Here is an 18,660-nt window from a genome sequence, read left to right on the forward strand (position 1 = left end):
CATTGGTCCCTGGAGCCTCAAACTCCTTGCATATTCATTGCACATGCCTCGTGCACCTGTCCTACACGGTATGCGTTCTCTCCCCACTCATCTGTCTTCCACACCCAAGTCCCCCCTCCTTGCACGATCATCACACATATCACACACCCATAGACCACTTGAGATTTACTCACAACCATCCCGTGCTCACATTACATTGCACAGCCCACCTTGCACAGGTCTCTCACTCTCGTCCCACACTCCTTCCACACGCATCACACAGTCCCCCAGTGTCCATCCCATTCTTTTTGTTAATATTTATTTATTTATTATTATTTATTTTTTTATCTTGGCTGCGCCAGGTCTTAGTTGCGGCGTGCAGGATCTTTAGTTGAGGCGTGCGGGCTTTTTAGTTGCGGCATGCGGACTCTCTTAGTTGTGGCACGCATGTGGGATCTAGTTCCCTGACCAGGGACCGAACCCGGGCGCCCTGCATTGGGAGCGTGGAGTCTTACCGTCCACTGCGCCACCAGGGAAGTCCCTATCCATCCCACTCTTAACTTACCATACTCATCCTACAAGTTTCACACTCTTCCTTGAACATCCACTCCTATCTATCGTATCCACCGCATGCCCTGTCCAGCCCAGCCCAGTCTCCCCAGATAGGGGAACGCACCTGTCACATGCCTCATCAAATATATCCACACCTGCCTCCTTTCAACATCACCCCCTTGGGGCTCAGGGAGCTGGAACCAAGACCTCAACCATGACCTGTCCCGCGTACCCCCTGACAGTGAGTGAACCCCCAGTCCCTGCCTTCTCATGGCCCTGGTGGTATGTACTGCTGGGAGCAGTGGTGGCGGCCGCCTGCGTCCTCATCCTGGCCCTGTTCCTCGTCCACCGGCGGAAGAAAGAGACCCGCTATGGGTGAGTGGGAGACACGTGGGCTGGAAGGCCAACACGGACTGGGATGGAGGGGCCGGAGGTGGGGGGACCATGAGGAGGCTGGTGCAGGAGGAGAGGTTACCGAGAATCAGAATGAGGGCAAGCCTCTGGGGAGTGAATGGAAGGCAGAAAGCCATCCAAGACGTGCTCAGCAAACACTGGAGGAGAGGGCAGGCAGGCCTGGGGGTGGGGATGGCGCTCGCTTTCACTGTTGGTGGAAGGAGGAGGTTCCACATTGTTCTGCCCTGCCCTCATCTCCTCTCTATTCCCCCCAGAGAGGTGTTCGAACCAACAATGGAGAGGGGCGAGCTGGTGGTCAGGTACCGTGTTCGCAAGTCCTACAGCCGTCGGACCACTGAAGCCACCTGTAAGTGAACCCCATGCCTCCCTGCCTGGGTTTGGGATAAGAAGTATAGAGCTTTGGGCCTGCTGGGCTTCTGCAGATGCATGAACCAAAAGTGTCTGAAGGCCTTGGAATACTAGGATGTTGGAACCACAGACCCTAAGAGCAACAGAATCGTGGAACCACACACCACCTTAGAATCAACCTTAGAATAACTGAATCTTAGACATAGTAGATCTTAGAAAGACCAAGCTTAGAGCCATAGGATCTCAGAACAACATAATCATGATGATGATGATAAAGATGATGATGACCATGAAGAAGACGCTGCTGCTGAGATGATTATGACGCTGATGATAACAGCCAACCCTAGCACTGCCTCTGTGACAGGTGCTGTTCTAAGCGCTCTACACAGGTCCCTTCATTTAATCCTCACAACAACCCAATGAGTTAGGTACGTTATCCCCCCGCCCCACTTCAAAGATGAGGCGGCTGCAGCATAGAGAGGTTAAGTAACTTGCTGGAGGCCACACAGCTTGTAAGCTGGAGAGTTGGGATTCAAACCCAGGCCGTTTTGCTCTCAAGTCCATCCTCTTACCTGCCTCTTGGAATTAAAGAATGTGAGAGAGGTAGAATAGATCTTGGCCGAAAGAATTATAATCCAGGACTATAGACCCTTAGGATCTTAAAAATCATAGAATCTTAGAACTATAGACACTCAGAGGATTGTAGCGTTATGGAGGGTCCCAGCTAAGCAGGGACCTCAGAGGCCATCCAGTCCAATCTCTTAATCTCTCCATTTGGAGAAACAGATCCAGAAAGAAAAGGGACAGAGTTAGGTATCTTCCTAGCACACAGTGAGAAGACTGCCAGGGCCCCAGGGAGAGACCAGAAGGGGCTGGGAAAGACATTTATTGAAAAGGAGAAGGAAGAGGAAGTGACGGGGTCACAGCAATCTAACGGAATAACGTGCGGCGGCAGTTCTCGAAGTGTGACCTGAGTCCCCGGGAGTACCCGAGACCTTCGCAGGAGGTCCACGAGGTCAAAATTATTTTCATATTAACACCAAGACATCTTTTGCCCTTTGGCACTCTCATTCTCTCGCAAGCACTCCATGGAGTTTCCCAGAGGCTTCCTAATATGTGATGATGTCATCGTTCTGTTGATTGATTGAACATGTGCTTATGTATGCTTGTGTTTGGGAAATCTACCCGTGGGACTTCCCTGGCAGTGGCGCTCCAGTGGTTAAGACTCCGTGCTTCCAGCGCAGGGGGCGCGGGTTTGATTCCTGGACGGGGAACTAAGATCCTGTATGCTGTGCCACGAGGCCAAAAAAGAAAAAGAAAAAGAAAATCTTTCCGTTTTCATTTTGAACACAATAAATACTGGTGTATAGATGACCCACATAAAAGAAAGCTCTTTTCAGACCTCAATAATTTTAAGAACGTGAAGGGGTCCTGAGGCCAATAAGTTGGAAAACGATTGCTACACAGCAGTGAAAATAATAGATCCGACTGCACACGACAACTACATTACAATGATCTCATAGACATTGTGTTGAGTGAAAGAAGCCAGACACAAAAGAGAACATATGATGTGATTCCACGTTTATAACATCCCCAAACAGAAAAGACTCATCTGGGGTAGGAAAAGTCAGGGAAGTGGACTCCCCTGAGAGGGCAGGTCATGGTCTGTTCTTCACCTGGGTGCTAGTTACACTGTTGTGTTTGGTTTGTGAAAATCCACTGAGCTGCTCACTTATGATTTTTGCAGTTCATACTTCAATAAACAGTTAAGAAATATTTCTAACAACTGGTACGGCAGGATGCTAACCAATCAGGGTGCCCACTAGTGCAAGATTATGTGCCAGGCTCTAACCCTTTAGTTGCTGCTCTGGGGAAAGATTCAGGGGGGTTAGAGGAGAAGCTAGGGTGGGGCTGGGGGGGTGCTCTGGGCATTAGCTAATTTTGAATGAATGCAGAAGTATTTCAGCATTTTAACAATGGGTATACAGGCATACCTCAGAGATATGGTGGGTTTGATTCCAGACCACCACGATAAAGCAAATAATGCAATAAAGCAAGTCACACGCACTTTTGGCTTTCCCAGCACATATAAAAGTTATGTTTACGCTATACTGCAGTCTACTAAGTGTGCAATAGCATTATATCTTTAAAAACAATGTACGTACCTTAATTTTAAGTTGCTTTATTCCTGAAAAATGCCAACCACCATCCGAGCCTTCAGTGAATTGTAGTAGTAACACCAAAGATCACTGATCACAGGTCATCATAACAAATATAAAAATAATGAAAAGTTTTGAAATATTGCCAGAATTACCAAAATGTGACACGGAGACACGGGGCAAGCAAATGCTATTGGGAAGATGGCGCCGATAGACTCGCTCGACACAAGGTTGCCACGGGTCTTCAGTGTGTAAAAAACACAATATCTGCAAAGTGCAATAAAATGAGCACGCCTGTATCCCTATGGGCGAGCGTCGTCTGGGTGTCAGCCCCGCTCCATGGCTCCGTCTACCCCTACCTCCCATGCAGTGAACAGCCTGGGCATCAGTGAAGAGCTGAAGGAGAAGCTGCGGGATGTGATGGTGGACCGGCATAAGGTGGCCCTGGGGAAGACCCTGGGAGAAGGTGAGTCCCCCCATAACGCGCGCGCACACACACACACACACACACACACACACACACACACACATCTCCCTGAACCATGAAGTCCTCCCCACCCCCGCCCAGCCACAGGAAATGCAGTCTCTACGATGCCCCCCTGAGGTCAGCATCTCTCTCTGGTCCCCCACAGGAGAGTTTGGAGCTGTGATGGAAGGCCAGCTCAACCAGGATGACTCCATCCTCAAGGTGGCTGTGAAGACGATGAAGAGTGAGTCTGTACATGCATGTGCACACATGTGGGATCCCCATCCCTTAATCTCAGGTCCCTTCCCTGTTCCCCTAAGGAAGCAGAAGAACAGGAAAGGTAACAGCAATTTAGCCCAACCACAGAACCTCAGTGTTTCCGGACAGGAAATGGAGTCCCTGCCAGGTCCTTCAACAGAGGGAACTTAATACAGGGAGATTACTCAAAGGTGTAGGGAAAACTGAAGGAACAGCTGGGAGCAGTGAGACAATTAGCAGCAGCACTATGTCACTTCCACCCCCAGGCCCGAAGGGCAGAGGCAGGAAGTGGTGTTACCAGAGCCCACAGCCAGAGCTCCCTGATGGGATTTAGGAATCACAGAGTTAGGGGCTACCTTGTGGGAGCTCGAAACACAAAGGAGACACAGCCACCACCTAGGCAATACTGGAAGCAGAGAGAGGATGAAATGCCCTGACTTCTCCCCTCCACTCGCCCACCTGTCAATCTCCCATCAGTGCTTCCCATTGGCAGACTCCAACAGGAAACAGCAGGAAAGGGAGCCTGGGAAATGTAGTTTTCAAAGGGCCCAGCCCCCCTGTGATGCATAGCAGAGCAGGGGAAGGTCGAGAATGAGGCACACCTGGCTTCATCATTTACTCGCTGTGTGATCTCAGGTTAGTGACTATCCCTCTCCGTGCCTCCCATTCCTCATCTGGAGAAAAGGATCATAACGTCCCTACCTCCTAGGGTGTTGTGTGGCAAAGCACTTAATGCTGGGGTTGGCACATTGAACTTACAGTTAATGTGGACTAAAACCATATTATTTACATCATCAGAGAGGGTGGGAGCCAGTCCAGGTTCACACAGCACAGGAAGTCCAGGGCCAAGTCCTTTCCACATAGGGATGAAACTTAGAGGGTCAGGCTGGAGGTAAGGGAGAAATGATCCTTTCAAAGTCACAGCGGCTAAAAGCTTGGGTTATGGAGTTATAACTCATTCCCTCATTCATTACTGAATGCCTCTTGCATACCAGGTTATGTTTCTGACCTGGGTTTGAATCCCAGCTGTGTGACGCTGAGCAAGTCACTTTGCCTCTATGAGCCAGTGTCCTGAGTTGCAAAACAGGGACAATGGTAGGGATCCCAGGGCGGCTGCGACTGTGCTGGGAAGCAGCCTAGCACAGAGCTGCACATGGACCCCGGAGCCAGACTGCCTGCGTTTGAGCTCTGTCTCGTCCTCTTGCTAGCTGTGTGTGCCTTAAGCAGGTTTCTTAACCATTCTGTGCATTGGTCTCCCCCATCTTTTTTTTTTAAATTTATTTATTTTTAGCTGCGCTGGGTCTTCGTTGCTGCACGCGGGCTTTCTCTAGTTGTGGCGAGCGGGGGCTACTCTTCGTAGCAGTGCGCGGGCTTCTCATTGCGGTGTCTACTCTTGTGGCAGAGCACGGGCTCTAGACACGCGGGCTTCAGTAGTTGCGGCACGCTGACTCAGTAGTTGTGCCTCTCGGGCTCTAGAGCGCAGGCTCAGTAGTTGTGGTGCACGGCCCTAGTTGCTCCGCAGCAAGTGAGATCTTCCCGGACCAGGGCTTGAACCCACGTCCCCTGCACTGGCAGGCAGATCCGCTGCGCCACCAGGGAAGCCCCTCCCCATCTTTAAAATGCGGAAAGTAGGGCTTCCCCGGTGGCGCAGGGGTTGAGAGTCCGCCTGCCGATGCAGGGGACGCGGGTTCGTGCCCCGGTCCGGGAAGATCCCACGTGCGGCGGAGCGGCTGGGCCCGTGAGCCATGGCCGCTGAGCCTGCGCGTCCGGAGCCTGCGCGTCCGGAGCCTGTGCTCCGCAACGGGAGAGGCCACAACGGTGAGAGGCCCGCGTACCGCAAAAAAAATAAATAAATAAATAAAAAATGGGGAAAGTAATAGAAGCTCCTCAGAGGATTAAATGAGTTAATAGATGTAGAGTGCTGAATACAGCACCTGGTACTTACAAATCACGTTTGATAAAGAAGAAGAGGATGATGATGGTGATGAGGCCGAGGAGGAGGAGGGAAAGAGTCCTCCCTCCCCACCCCTCCTCCTCATACACCTTCCTCTCTCCCCCAAGTTGCCATCTGCACAAGGTCAGAGCTGGAGGATTTCCTGAGTGAAGCCGTCTGCATGAAAGAATTCGACCACCCCAACGTCATGAGGCTCATCGGTGAGGGAGGGCAGATTTAGGGGGTCGACAGGCCCTGTGGAGGCCGCAGCAGAGGGAAGACCCCTCCCTTGGGCACTGAGAAAAAGCAAACCTCCAGGCTTCCTCCTCCCTGCTCCCTGAGAGTCAGCAAGTTCCCCCCTTCCTCTCTCCCTCAGCTTGGAATGTGACATCTGACCTTTCCCAGAAATAGCTGAGGTCCCCAGGAGGGCTGGAGAAACAACCCTGGGAACAGTGCTGGAAATGGCTTCTGTGAAGCTTGGTCCGTCACCCCCCTCCTCAACAATTTGGAGGCCAGACTTGAGGGGGAGGGAGAGACAGAGCTGAGATGGGGTGGCTTCCCCTTCTGCCCAACTCCAGTGACAGGGCTGCCTGGGGGCACTCAGGCGTCTGTTTCCAGGGTTCCGAACGAGAGGGCTTCCCGGCACCCGTGGTCATCTTACCTTTCATGAAACACGGAGACCTACACAGTTTCCTTCTCTATTCCCGGCTTGGGGACCAGCCAGTGGTGAGAGCATTTTATTGTCTGGCCCACAAGTGTTAATTGAGCACCTACCAGGTACCCAGAGCCGCTCAGACACTGGGAAGGCCAAGGTGACCAGGAGCCTGCTTGCATGGAGCTGTCTGCCAGTGGGGGGACCAGACAATAAATAAGTTAAACAAATAAGCAAGATAATTTAAGTGCTAGGAAGGAAATAGAGCAGGATGAGTGACAGGGAGGCCAGGCAGTTAATTTGGGTGAACAGGGAAGGTCTCGCTGAGGAGGGGAACTTGAAGGAGGAGGTGGGGAGATCTGGGAGAAAGCAGTCCCAGCAGAGGGCACAGCATGTGCAAAGGCTCAGAGGTGGGAACAAGCATGGCTTGTTTAAAGACCAGAAAGGGGGCTCCCTGCTGGAGCATACGTCAAGGACAAGAACAATAGGAGATCAAGACAGAGGAAGGCAGGAGGGGATGACATAGGGCCGTGTTAGAAAGGGGTGGGATTTAATTCTTGGGGCCCTGGGAGAGCTTCGCAGGGCAGAGCTAGGAGAGAGGAAGGGAGGAGGGATAGATCTCGGGGACTCTTCTGACCCTCTACTCCCTCCTGCCCCGGCCCCCCCAGTTCTTGCCCACTCAGATGCTGGTGAAGTTCATGGCAGACATTGCCAGTGGCATGGAGTATCTGAGTACCAAGAGATTCATACACCGGGACTTGGCCGCCAGGAACTGCATGTGAGTCTCCACCCTTCTAGGAATCCCCCCTCCTTCCGGGACACTGCCCCCCGCCCCGCCCTCCTTCCCAGGATGGAAGAGGGCGCTGGAAACACACAGCCTTCAGGCAGGTCAGAGCTCAGGAGTGGAATAGAGAGGTGAGCAGGGAGGCTGGGGCCGGCTTTCTGGAGGAGGTGGGCCCTGAACCGAGATCCTGAAGGAGTACTGAGATGTGAAGAAAAGTGACAAGAGTGAGGGCTCGGTGGGTAGCATGTGGTGAGCAAAAGGGCAGAGGTGACCGATGAGGGTGGTGACATTTAAGCTTCATCTTTGTCCCCCTCCATGCTGAGTGTCTTACCTGGGGCTACCCTTGGGGAGGGGCCACACTGGATAAAGAGGCCACACCCCCTGCCAAGGGACAAGCAGAAAATAGGTCAGAACCAGGGCTAAAGTGAGGGCGAGGTGTGTGTATGTGTGTGTGTACACACAGGCTTAGAATATTAGTCTCATTACACTCTTGGACTCAGAAATAGGAGCTGGAGAATCAGAGAATCTTTGGGAATTCCCTGGTGGTCCAGTAGTTAGGACTCTGCACTATCAGTGCTGAGGACCCAGGTTCGATCCCTGGTCGGGGAGCTAAGATCCCACAAACCACGCAGCACGGCCCCAAAAAAAAGAGAATCAGAGAATCTTCTATAAGACATGCAAATTTTCACAAATGTCTTTATTCCCGCCACCCCCAGTTTTTTTTTTTTTTTTTTTTGGCCATACTGCGAGGGCATGCGGGATCTTAGTTTCCGGACCAGGGATCGAACCCGTGCCCCCACAGTGGAAGTGCGGAGTCCTAACCACTGGACCGCCAGGGAATTCCACACCCCCCCCCAACTTTTTACTTTGAAAAATTCCAAATCTGCAGAAAAGTTGAAAGAATTGTGCAATGAACACCCATATCTCCTCCTTGTTGAGATGTTGCCACATTTGTCCTCTCTTCTCTTTCTCTCTCTCCCCTCAACCATTTGAAAGTAAGTTGCCAAGATGGTGACACTCCACCCCTAAATCTTCAGTAGGTATCTCCTAAAATCAGGACTTATGCCTAAACAACCACAATTCTGTCATCACACGTAAGAAGATTAACAATAATTCTGTAACACAACCTACTATCCAATCCATGTTCCAGTTCCTCCGATTGTCCTTCAAAATGTCTTTTCAGGATATTTTTTCCCCCAAAACCAGGATCTACGCAGAGTTCCCAGATTGCGTTTGGTTGTTGTACCCCTTGGTCCCTTTTAATCTAGAATTACTCTCCACCACCATTACCTGTGTATAGTTTTGTTTTTTTTTTTGCGGTACGCGGGCCTCTCACTGCTGTGGCCTCTCCCGTTGCGGAGCACAGGCTCCGGACGCGCAGGCTCAACAGCCATGGCTCACGGGCCCGGCCGCTCAGCGGCATGTGGGATCTTCCCGGACCAGGACACGAACCCGTGTCCCCCGCATCGGCAGGCAGACTCTCAACCACTGCGCCACCAGGGAAGCCCTGTGTATAGTTTTGTGGCATATTCTTTTGGAAGAGATCAGGCCAGTTGTCTTGTAGGATGTCCCATGTATAAGATGTGTCTGTTTCCTTGTGGTGGCATTTGCCTTGTTCCTGTGTTCCCTTTATTTCCTATAAACTGGAAAGGAGGTCTAAAGGCAAGAATAGACTCAGTCAAAATGGAAGTTCTTTTATTTCTGTAACGTGGGCTGATCCTAGTTAAGCCCACAATGTAACAGTGACACCAAAAATCAGGGCGGACAATCAATTGTTATGCACCTGTCACATTTTCTGTTAAGTTGTTAAAATATTAAAATACTTCCTTACCAGTTGGCAACTGGCCACTTCCCCAAGCTTCCCATGTGCTCCACAGCCACCAGCTTAGATGCCTGAGTATCACCCATCTCCACCCCCCTCCCCCCAGACACAGCAGTTAAAGGTTAACTCCTAGCATATTAGGGGCCTCCGGGGTCTGTTCTGGTTGGTCATTACCCAAGTCCCTCACCCTGGGTAGAAATAATCAATTCTTTTTTAAAAAATTAATTAATTAATTAATTAATATTTATTTTTGGCTGCGTTGGGTCTTCGTTGCTGCATGTGAGCCTCTCATTGCGGTGGCCTCTCTCATTCTGGAGCACAGGCTCTAGTCACGCGGGCTTCAGTAGTTGTGGCTTGCGGGCTCTAGGGTGCAGGCTCAGTAGTTGTGGTGCATGGGCTTAGTTGCTCCGCGGCATGTGGGATCTTCCCAGACCAGGGCTCGAACCTGTGTCTCCTGCATTGGCAGGTGGATTCTTAACCACTGAGCCACCAGGGAAGACCCCGAAATCATCAATTCTTTTTTTTTTTTTTTTTTTTTTTTGCGGTACGCAGGCCTCTCACTGCTGTGGCCTCTCCCGTTGTGGAGCACAGGCTGCGGACGCGCAGGCTCAGCGGCCATGGCTCACGGGCCCAGCCACTCCGCAGCATGTGGGATCTTCCCAGACCGGGGCACGAACCCATGTCCCCTGCATCGGCAGGCGGACTCTCAACCACTGCGCCACCAGGGAAGCCCATCAATTCTTAAAAAGACAGAATCCCAGAAACTCAGATGCAAGAATCAGGGAATCTTCTATTTATATAAAGCACAAAAACAAGCACAAGTAATCCATGCTGCTAGAAGTGAAGATCTTGATCACCTAGGAGGGGTAGTTATACGCTAGGAAGGAAGGACTGGTAACCTTTCTTTCTCATTTAAAAAAATCGATGTCTATTCTACATACACTAAAATATGCACATTTTCTGCATGCAGTTCAATGAATGTTTACGTGTCTGTAGACCCATGGAAACAACCACCACTAGATCAAGATAAAGAACATTTCTAGGCCCTTGGCAGGCTGTCACCTGCCCTTCCCAGTCACTGCCCCCAAGGGGTAACCACTATTCTGTACTTTTGTCCCCATCAACTTCTGTCACCTCTTCTTAAATGTCATGTAAGTGGAATCGCAATTTTGACTCCTTTGTGTCTAGCTTATTTCACTCAGCATGAAGTTTTGAGATTAGTCCATGTCATTGTACGTATCAGTAGTTCTTTTTCTTTGCTGTGTGGTATTCCACTGCACAGATGCCCCACGATGTTCTGTTTCTTAATCTAGTTTCTGGTTACCTGGGTGTGCTTATGAAAATTCAGTGAGCTCGGGCTTCCCTGGTGACGCAGTGGTTAAGGATCCGCCTGCCAATGCAGGGCACACGGGTTCAAGCCCTGGTCCAGGAAGATCCCACATGCCGCAGAGCAACTAAGCCCGTGCGCCACGACTACTGAGCCTGTGCTCTAGAGCCCGCGAGCCACAACTACTGAGCCTGTGTGCCACAACTACTGAGCCCGTGCGCCACAACTACTGAGCCTGCACTCTGGAGCCCACGAGCCAAACTGCTGAAGCCCGTGCGCCTAGAGCCCGTGCTCAGCAACAAGAGAAGCCACTGCAATCAGAAGCCCGTGCACCACAACAGAGAGTAGCCCCCGCTCGCTGCAGCTAGAGAAAGCCCGCGTGCAGCGACAAAGACCCAACTCAGCCAAAAATAAAGAAATACATTTATTAAAAAAAAATTCAGTGAGCTCTTCATTTAAGATTTGTGCATGTTTCTGTGTATATAGTATACTTCAAAAACACAGTTAAAAAAAAATCAGAGACTCCAACCCAAGGAGTCTAGGAAGGACCTTAGAATCTGGCAAAAAGCCAGAGCTGGGAAGGCCCATAGCAGCCCTTTTCCCACCCACCTTTTACAGAGGGTATAAGAAGTCACACGGTTCCCTCCCAGTCTGGGGCAAGGCGGGGAAACTGATCCCCAGCCCCAAGCAGGACAGCCAGGGCAAGAGATGGAGACGTGTCTGAGAGTAAGGGCAGGCTTCCTGGTGGAGGGGGCTGATGCCGTGACCCCATTCCTCTCCCCAATCTGGTAGGCTGAACGAGAACATGTCGGTGTGTGTGGCGGACTTTGGGCTCTCCAAGAAGATCTACAACGGGGACTACTACCGCCAGGGACGCATCGCCAAGATGCCGGTCAAGTGGATCGCCATCGAGAGCCTGGCTGACCGCGTCTACACCAGCAAGAGCGATGTGGTACGTGCACCCCTGGCAGGAGTAGGGAGCAGGGGGAGGGCGTGGCCTGATCATCTCACACCAGACCTGGGCTCACAGGGACGTGCGGGCTTCCCTGCGCGGGGGTCCGCCACAGGGACCACGTGTGGTGGGCATCTGTGAACGGTGGTGTGGACATGCTGGGGGTATGCATAGGCCCATGGGTGCATGGTGACAGGTTGCTACATGGGATATGTAGACAGTTTAGGTTGGGAGAGGCAGTGGTAAGTGTATACATGTGTCTAGCCAGGGTGTGGAGGGTGACCCGAGACCACGTGTCCGTGAAGTGTATAATTGTTTGCACGGGTGGGCAGGTCTACGTGTGCACACAAGTTGCCTCCGTAAGTGTGTACCTGTACCAAAGTGTTTCTGTGAATAGCTGTGATGCACCCACAAAGATAGCTGTGTACACATAAGTGTGGGGATACCCATGAATCTGTATGTTGGGTGAGGGCATCTGTGCAGGAGAGACCCCCTAAATTCTCTCCCTTCTACCCCACCACAGTGGTCCTTCGGGGTGACAATGTGGGAGATTGCCACTCGAGGCCAAACCCCATATCCAGGAGTGGAGAACAGTGAGATTTACGACTACCTGCGCCAGGGAAACCGCCTGAAGCAGCCTGTGGACTGTCTGGATGGATTGTGAGAACCCACAGGATCCCCTCCCCCCATCTCAGATTTTACACCCAAACTCTGAGCACCCCACATGGCCCTGACGTATCCAGGACCCCCTAAAACCACAGAATCCCTCAGACTGTTGAGGAACCCACCTGCCCCGTCACCCATGCTCCACAGAACCACCATTAGCCCATGAGGTATGAATTAGCAAAAGGTGCCCTTTCCTCCTTTGCTTTGTGTGTGGAATAGAGGCTAGAGCAGCACCCCTACCCTGGCCAGGTATCCGTGGGCGATGAATAATGACAAGCCCCCACTCACAAAGAATTCTAATTCCTCCCAGACTCCTGAGTACCCACACTCCCCCCACGTGCTCTTCAACACGAGCCATCTGCCAAACCCTTATAATGAGCTTCTCCAAACTCTCCAGGCTCCTCTGAGATGTTCCCAGAATCCTTTAGGGTGGTGCTTATCAAATTTTGCCATCCCATGGAACACACAGAGAACAGCACTTTGGGGGTAAAGAGAAGATGTTGCTTGGATCGGGAGGGGAGAGCCCGGGGCTTCAGACTCTCCAGGTCCTCCTTGGGTGCTCCAAGAGCTGAGGGCAGTAAGAATAGCTAACATTTCTATAGAACTTACTAGAAGGTATGGTTTTAAGTGCTTTGCGTGCATTAAGTCATTTGGTCCTTACTACAGCCATACGAAGTGGGTTGGCACCCTTATTATTCCCATATGCAGATGAGGCCCACGTCAAGGGAAAATCATTTGCCAAAGGCGGCATAGCTGGTGTATTAGTTATCTATATCCCCCAAATCCAGTAGCTTAAAACAACAAGCATGTATTACCTCGCATGGTTTCTGAAGGTCAGGAGTCTGGGAACTGCTTAGCAGGGTAATTCTGGATCAGGGTTTCTAATGAGGTTACAGTCAAGATGTCAGCTGGGGCTGAAGCCATCTGAAGTTTGAGACTGGAAGATCTCTTGCAAGGTGGCTCACCCACATGGCTGTGGCAGAAGGCCTCAGTTCCTTGCCACGTGGACCCCTCTATAGCGCTGCTTGAGTTTCCTCATGACATGGCGGCTGGCCTCCCCCAGATGAGCGTTCCAAGGGAAAGAACAAGGAGGAATCCACAATACCTTTCCAACCTAGTCTCAGAATCACACACACTATCATTGCTGCCGAGTCAGAATCCAGTGACTAAATCCAACCCACACTCAAGGGGAGGGAGGGTAGCCTCCATCTTTTGAAGGGAGGAATGGCAAAGAATTTGAGTACGTATTTTATTTATTTATTTATTTGTTTGTTGTCTGTTTTTGGCCACGCCGTGTGGCATGCGGGATCTTAGTTCCCAGACCAGGGGCCGAACCCGTGCCCCCTGCAGTGAGAGCACAGAGTCTTAGCCACTGGACCGCCAGGGAAGTCCCTGAGTACATATTTTAAACCAATACAGCTTTCAAAGCTTTGATGCTATGGTCTGTTCTGGGGAACCACACTGGGAAGCTTTACTAGCAAACCCTCACTAGAACATCACCCCCTACCCAGAGAGATTTCCCAAGACTTTTTCCATTTCCTGAGTGTCTGTCCCAGGACCCACCTCAGAAACTCTTGAGAATTCCCAAGTCCCCATAGATGCCCCCTGAACTGCTACAGTTCCCTCCCCTCCCTTGTAATACCCTCAGTCCTCTGAGTGTCCTAAAATGCCCCCAAACTCCCAGAATGCTCCCCGTTCAGTCTCCCACTCCTCGTTTTGCTACCCTAGGTATGCCCTGATGTCCCGGTGCTGGGAGCTAAACCCCCGAGACCGGCCGAGTTTTGCAGAGCTTCGGGAAGATCTGGAGAATACGCTGAAGGCCCTGCCCCCTGCCCAGGAGCCAGACGAAATCCTCTATGTCAACATGGATGAGGGTGGGGGTCATCCTGAACCACTTGGAGCTGCTGGAGGAGCTGAGCCCCCAACTCAGCCTGACCCCAAGGATTCCTGCAGCTGCCTCACTGCCGCTGAAGTCCATCCTGCTGGACGCTACGTCCTCTGCCCTTCTACAGCTCCTGGCCCCGCCCTGCCTGCTGACAGGAGCTCCCCAGCACCCCCAGGGCAGGAGGATGGCGCCTGAGACAACCCTCCACTCGGGACTCCCTCTCAGGACCCAAGCAAGGCACTGCCACTGGGGGACCCCCCCTCACTTTCCCACTCCAGGCTTTACCCCCAACCTTAGCCCTCTCCTCCTACCCATTCCACTTCCATCCCAGACAGATCCTCTCCCTTTTCCACACCTTAGTGTCCCCATGTGTAAAAGGAAGGGATTGCACTACAATCCCTAAGGGTCCTCCCAGGTCTAACATTCCAAGATTCTAGATTCTAAGGTTTAAAGAGTCTAGATTCAGAGGTTCTAAGTTTCAAAGATGAGTCTGATTCTAAGGACCTGAAATTCCAAAGTCTCTAATTCTAAAGTGCTAAGGTTCTAGACATGGAAGTTCTAAGGCCTATATTCTAAGGCTGTGAGATTCTATGGCTCTAGACTTTTCTGGTTCTAAGAGTCTTGATAAAGCCCACAAGATTTTAGGTTCTAAAGCCCTAAGATTCTAATTCTAGGATCTAAGGCTCTATGATTCTAGATTTTATTTTTCTAGGGTTCTGAACCCCTAGGGTGTAAGATTCTACAATTGTAAAAATTCTACAGTTCTAGACATGGAGGTTCTAAGGTCTGATGTTCTAAAATTTGATGTTCCGAGCCTCATAGAGCATAATTTCTCTGGCTGTAAAACTCTAGATCATAAAGCTTCAAGATTTGATCTTCTCAAGTTCTAAGATTCTAATGCTGGTCAGTTATAGGTTCTAAGGCTTTATGATCCTCGAAACTTCTGTTATGAGATTCTGGATCCTAAAGATCTAAAATGCTAGAATCTGCAATTAGAAAGTTCTAAGAGTCTAAAGATGGCGGTTCTAAGGTCTCATGTTCTAAGATGCAATGTTCCAAGACCTAGTCTAAGAACCTAGATTCTCTGTGTCTAAGATTCCGGATCATATGCTTCAAGATTCTAGATTATTAAACTCTAAGATTCTAATGTTGTTCTGTTCTGTGTTCCAAGGCACTCTAGATCCTATTGGTCCAAGATTCTGGATCCTCAGCATCTATGGTATAAGATACTACAGTTGGTGGTGACTAACCAGATGCCAAAGTTTTAATCATTTTTAATGTTAGACACCTTTAAGTTCTATGCTGCATTCTGTCTTTCTAGGATTTTAGTTAAGGAGCCAAGAATTCACAGTTCTAAGTCTTAAGATTCTAGGCACTATATTCTAAGATTCACATGTTGTAAGATTCTAAAAGTCTACAGGTCTAGAATTCTAAGATACAATTCCAAGGTTTTAAACTTATAGTTTTATCCTTTTGGGAATAGTTTTATCCTTCCCTTCTTAGCCACCTCTGCTTCCTCTTCCCCTCATGTGGGGTGTGCCCCCTCAAGCCTGTGCAATGCATTAAGGATGCCTCCTTTCCCCAAAGGACAAACTCCCTCCTTTGGGGCCATGCTGCCCCCCTGAGCCAGTCCCTTATGCCCCTGAACAGAGTGTGGACTCTGAAACCTCCAGAGGGGCTCAGATCACATAAAACTTTGTAACCATGCTTGTCTCCTCTTGTCTCCACTTAGCTGTCATATGGCCCCTCTCCCTGGCAACTCAGTTTCCCCAGTAAAAAGGAGGGTTTGGTGGGGTCTTGGAGTTCTCCCCTCACTAAAGAGGATAGAAATGAACATATACATAGACAAAAAGACAGGCAAACAAAAGCAGAATCACTGAAACCCCTAGTGAGGAATAGGCACAAAGATATTCACAGGGTCACACAGAGACCCTACCCCTCTCCAAAGTAACAGACCCATGAATTAATGGACATACTCAAGCACACCTGGTCACAAATACAGAGACACAAATTCAGACACAGAGAAACACAAAATTACTCAGATACAAACACGTTTACAAACATGCACAGGCAGGCAGTCACCAGGAATAGGAAGATACTAGAGTAACAGATACAGACACAAATACTCAGACATATAGAGTACGTATAGGGCACTCACAGACCCAAACGTTCAGATTCACATAGAAACACAGGCACAGAGCACCTCCGATAATCACGAGCCCACAAGTGGACTCCTGCCAAGGCAAGCCCACTGTGTTTTGCAAGCATCGCAGGCATAAGTTCCTGGGTGTGTCCAGCAGCAGATGGAGAAATCCTTGGCAGCGCCCGGACGCCCCCCGGTGGTGGCTCCTGCGAACCGAAAACAGTTCAATCCGGGCCACAAACTTTTTTAGAACAAATCATTGTGGGAAGCTGGGAGGAAAGAGGAAGTCGGACGTGGGCGAGGGGCGGGGTGTCTGGACTGGAACCTACGGGCCCACGTGAGTGTCTGTCCCGCTGCTGAGTGGGTGCTGTGTGTCTAGGTTTTGCCGTGGTGTAAGCTTGTAGTGTAACTGTCCTGTGTGTCTTTATCATTTGAAGCCCCCTGCCTCTGGCGACCTTAGTGGGCTCATCTACGCCGAAGTTTGGTGTATTATCCCCTGGATTGATGCTTCTGATCCCACACACGCCATTTGTTTATCTGTATTGTGTGTGCGCCTTTGTCTAAGTAGAGGTTTTGTGTGGCTTTTGTGGGCTTTAGGTACGGCTCAGTGAGCAGCGGACGTTTGCATTGTGTATCTCGATAGTGTACCTTACAGAAGCTTTGTGTCTTTTGAGTTAGAGGCGACAGGTGGTGTAGTGTTAGACATTGTGAAACTCTGTGGAGTTTAGTAGAGTGAGGCTTAACTACGGACCTGTGTGTTTGAGCTTGTCAATATAGATACCGAAAAGGCGGATCTACTGAACAGCAGTTTAGAGGATGTGGGGTAGAGACCCTTGAAATTGTGGAGGTCTTTCCGGAGGGGAAGGCTCTATGATCGCGTGCAGAGTGCCCATTCCACGTAAGATACCAACCATAGAGAAAGACGGTAGCGCAGCTATAAAGAGGCGCCCCGTGAGATGTACTATCAAAGGGGAGAGAGTGTGATTCCCTTTACAACTTTTCTCCCGCTGTTAGTCTAGCCTCTATTTTCAAACCTTCAGGATTCTCTGAAGTCAAAGGGTTGCTTTTCATAAAGGCAACTGAGTTTCTTCCAGATTAAGGATAATTTATTTACTTAATCTCGATTTCGTATACTTCCCTCTTCAGCAATATTCGTAAGGCCGACAGTAACCAGAATGGCCAATCTGGGTAGGTTTTCCTAAAACGATGCAACTGTACTAGCTTTAGTGAGATAAGACAGTAACTGAGATTGGTGGACAGACTGTTTTGAAACCGCCCTAACGGCAAGGGGCAGGTCCTTAATGAATTCATCTCTTTCCGGTTTCCTAAAGGCAATCGTGAAAGGGGGGCGGGGGTGTCTGCCGACCCTCCATTTGATTGGTTTCTAGTGGTTTTACCCGCTTGGACTCCTCTAGGGGCGGGAGATTTAGACCAATCAAGATATGTGTTACAGAGACAGTAGTTTGATGAAAGGACCGCACAGGAAAGGCCGTGGTGGGGGGGTGGCCCCGCTCAGTCTGAGATCTCATCACTGATTGGTCCAAATCTTTACTCCCTTTCCCTCATTTGACCCTACGGGAGCGGGCGCGCGGGCACTACCCAATCACCGCGCGCTCCTCCTCCCTCCTTTTCCCGCCCTCCCGCTTCGGTCCCAGTACCGACGTAGGCCAACGCTTCCTCCCCGGCAACTCCTAAGCCCTTTCATTGACGTTCTTTTGAAAGACGCGCTCTAATTGGCTGAGCTCCTGGGCCCGCGCCCATTGCCCTCATGTGATGGCCAATTGGCACCCGTGTTGCATCGCACGGGGCCACGGAGGAGGGGGGAGGCGGTGGCGGCGGCCATTTTGAGCCGCCGCCGCCGCCATTGGAGTGGGGGCCCCCCCCTTTCCCCCTTCGCCTCCTGACAGGAAAGGTTTAAGGGGGACTGAGCCCTGGGAGGCCGGGCCGGGCTCGGGGGCCGCCCCGGGGGCCCGGGCCATGGATGTACGCCGTCTGAAGGTGAACGAACTTCGCGAGGAACTGCAGCGCCGCGGCCTGGACACTCGCGGCCTCAAGGCCGAGCTTGCTGAGCGGCTGCAGGCGGCGCTGGAGGCCGAGGAGCCCGACGACGAGCGGGAGCTCGAGGCCGACGACGAACCGGGGCGAACCGGGCACAACAACGAGGAGGTCGAGACCGAGGGGGGCTCCGAGCTGGAGGGGACCGCGCAGCCACCGCCGCCCGGGCTGCAGCCGCACCCGGAGCCCGGCGGCTACTCGGGGCCGGACGGACATTGTGAGAGTGCGCGGGGCGAGGGCCGGGGAGCCCGGAGTCCGGGCCGAG

General features: G+C 51.1%; 2 protein-coding genes and 1 non-coding gene across 10 annotated transcripts in view; all 3 read left to right on the forward strand.

Annotated features, from left to right (window-relative positions):
* AXL (AXL receptor tyrosine kinase) overlaps nt 1-15,910 on the forward strand; it is a 31,245-nt gene extending 15,335 nt beyond the window's left edge. For all 3 annotated transcript variants that reach the window (XM_033845397.2, XM_033845398.2, XM_033845399.2), the window contains 10 exons: nt 774-906; nt 1,200-1,291; nt 3,823-3,918; nt 4,085-4,162; nt 6,238-6,330; nt 6,714-6,835; nt 7,430-7,539; nt 11,487-11,646; nt 12,170-12,306; nt 14,041-15,910. In XM_033845397.2, the coding sequence (XP_033701288.1) occupies nt 774-906; nt 1,200-1,291; nt 3,823-3,918; nt 4,085-4,162; nt 6,238-6,330; nt 6,714-6,835; nt 7,430-7,539; nt 11,487-11,646; nt 12,170-12,306; nt 14,041-14,392 (1,373 nt within the window). In that variant the 3' untranslated portion in view covers nt 14,393-15,910. The remainder of the gene's footprint in view (nt 1-773; nt 907-1,199; nt 1,292-3,822; nt 3,919-4,084; nt 4,163-6,237; nt 6,331-6,713; nt 6,836-7,429; nt 7,540-11,486; nt 11,647-12,169; nt 12,307-14,040) is intronic.
* TRNAD-AUC (transfer RNA aspartic acid (anticodon AUC)) lies at nt 8,082-8,154 on the forward strand. The gene has a single exon. It is a non-coding gene; the product is annotated as a tRNA-Asp (tRNA).
* A 748-nt stretch (nt 15,911-16,658) lies between the features above and the next one.
* The window catches only part of HNRNPUL1 (heterogeneous nuclear ribonucleoprotein U like 1), a 36,272-nt gene continuing 34,270 nt past the window's right edge, over nt 16,659-18,660 (forward strand). For 2 of the 6 annotated variants that reach the window (XM_033845404.2, XM_033845406.2), the window contains exon 1: nt 16,659-16,677. Coding sequence is in view for 2 of the 6 variants with exons in the window: in XM_033845401.2 (XP_033701292.1) it covers nt 18,318-18,612 (295 nt within the window). In the remaining 4 variants the exon portion in view is untranslated. Of the gene's footprint in view, nt 16,678-18,184; nt 18,613-18,660 lie in introns of those variants that run through there. The other 4 variants (XM_033845401.2, XM_033845402.2, XM_033845403.2 and 1 more) reach the window with 2 other exon arrangements.

This window comes from Tursiops truncatus, chromosome 19 (assembly GCF_011762595.2).
Source record: "Tursiops truncatus isolate mTurTru1 chromosome 19, mTurTru1.mat.Y, whole genome shotgun sequence".
In the NCBI taxonomy this organism is placed as follows: Eukaryota; Metazoa; Chordata; class Mammalia; order Artiodactyla; family Delphinidae; genus Tursiops; species Tursiops truncatus.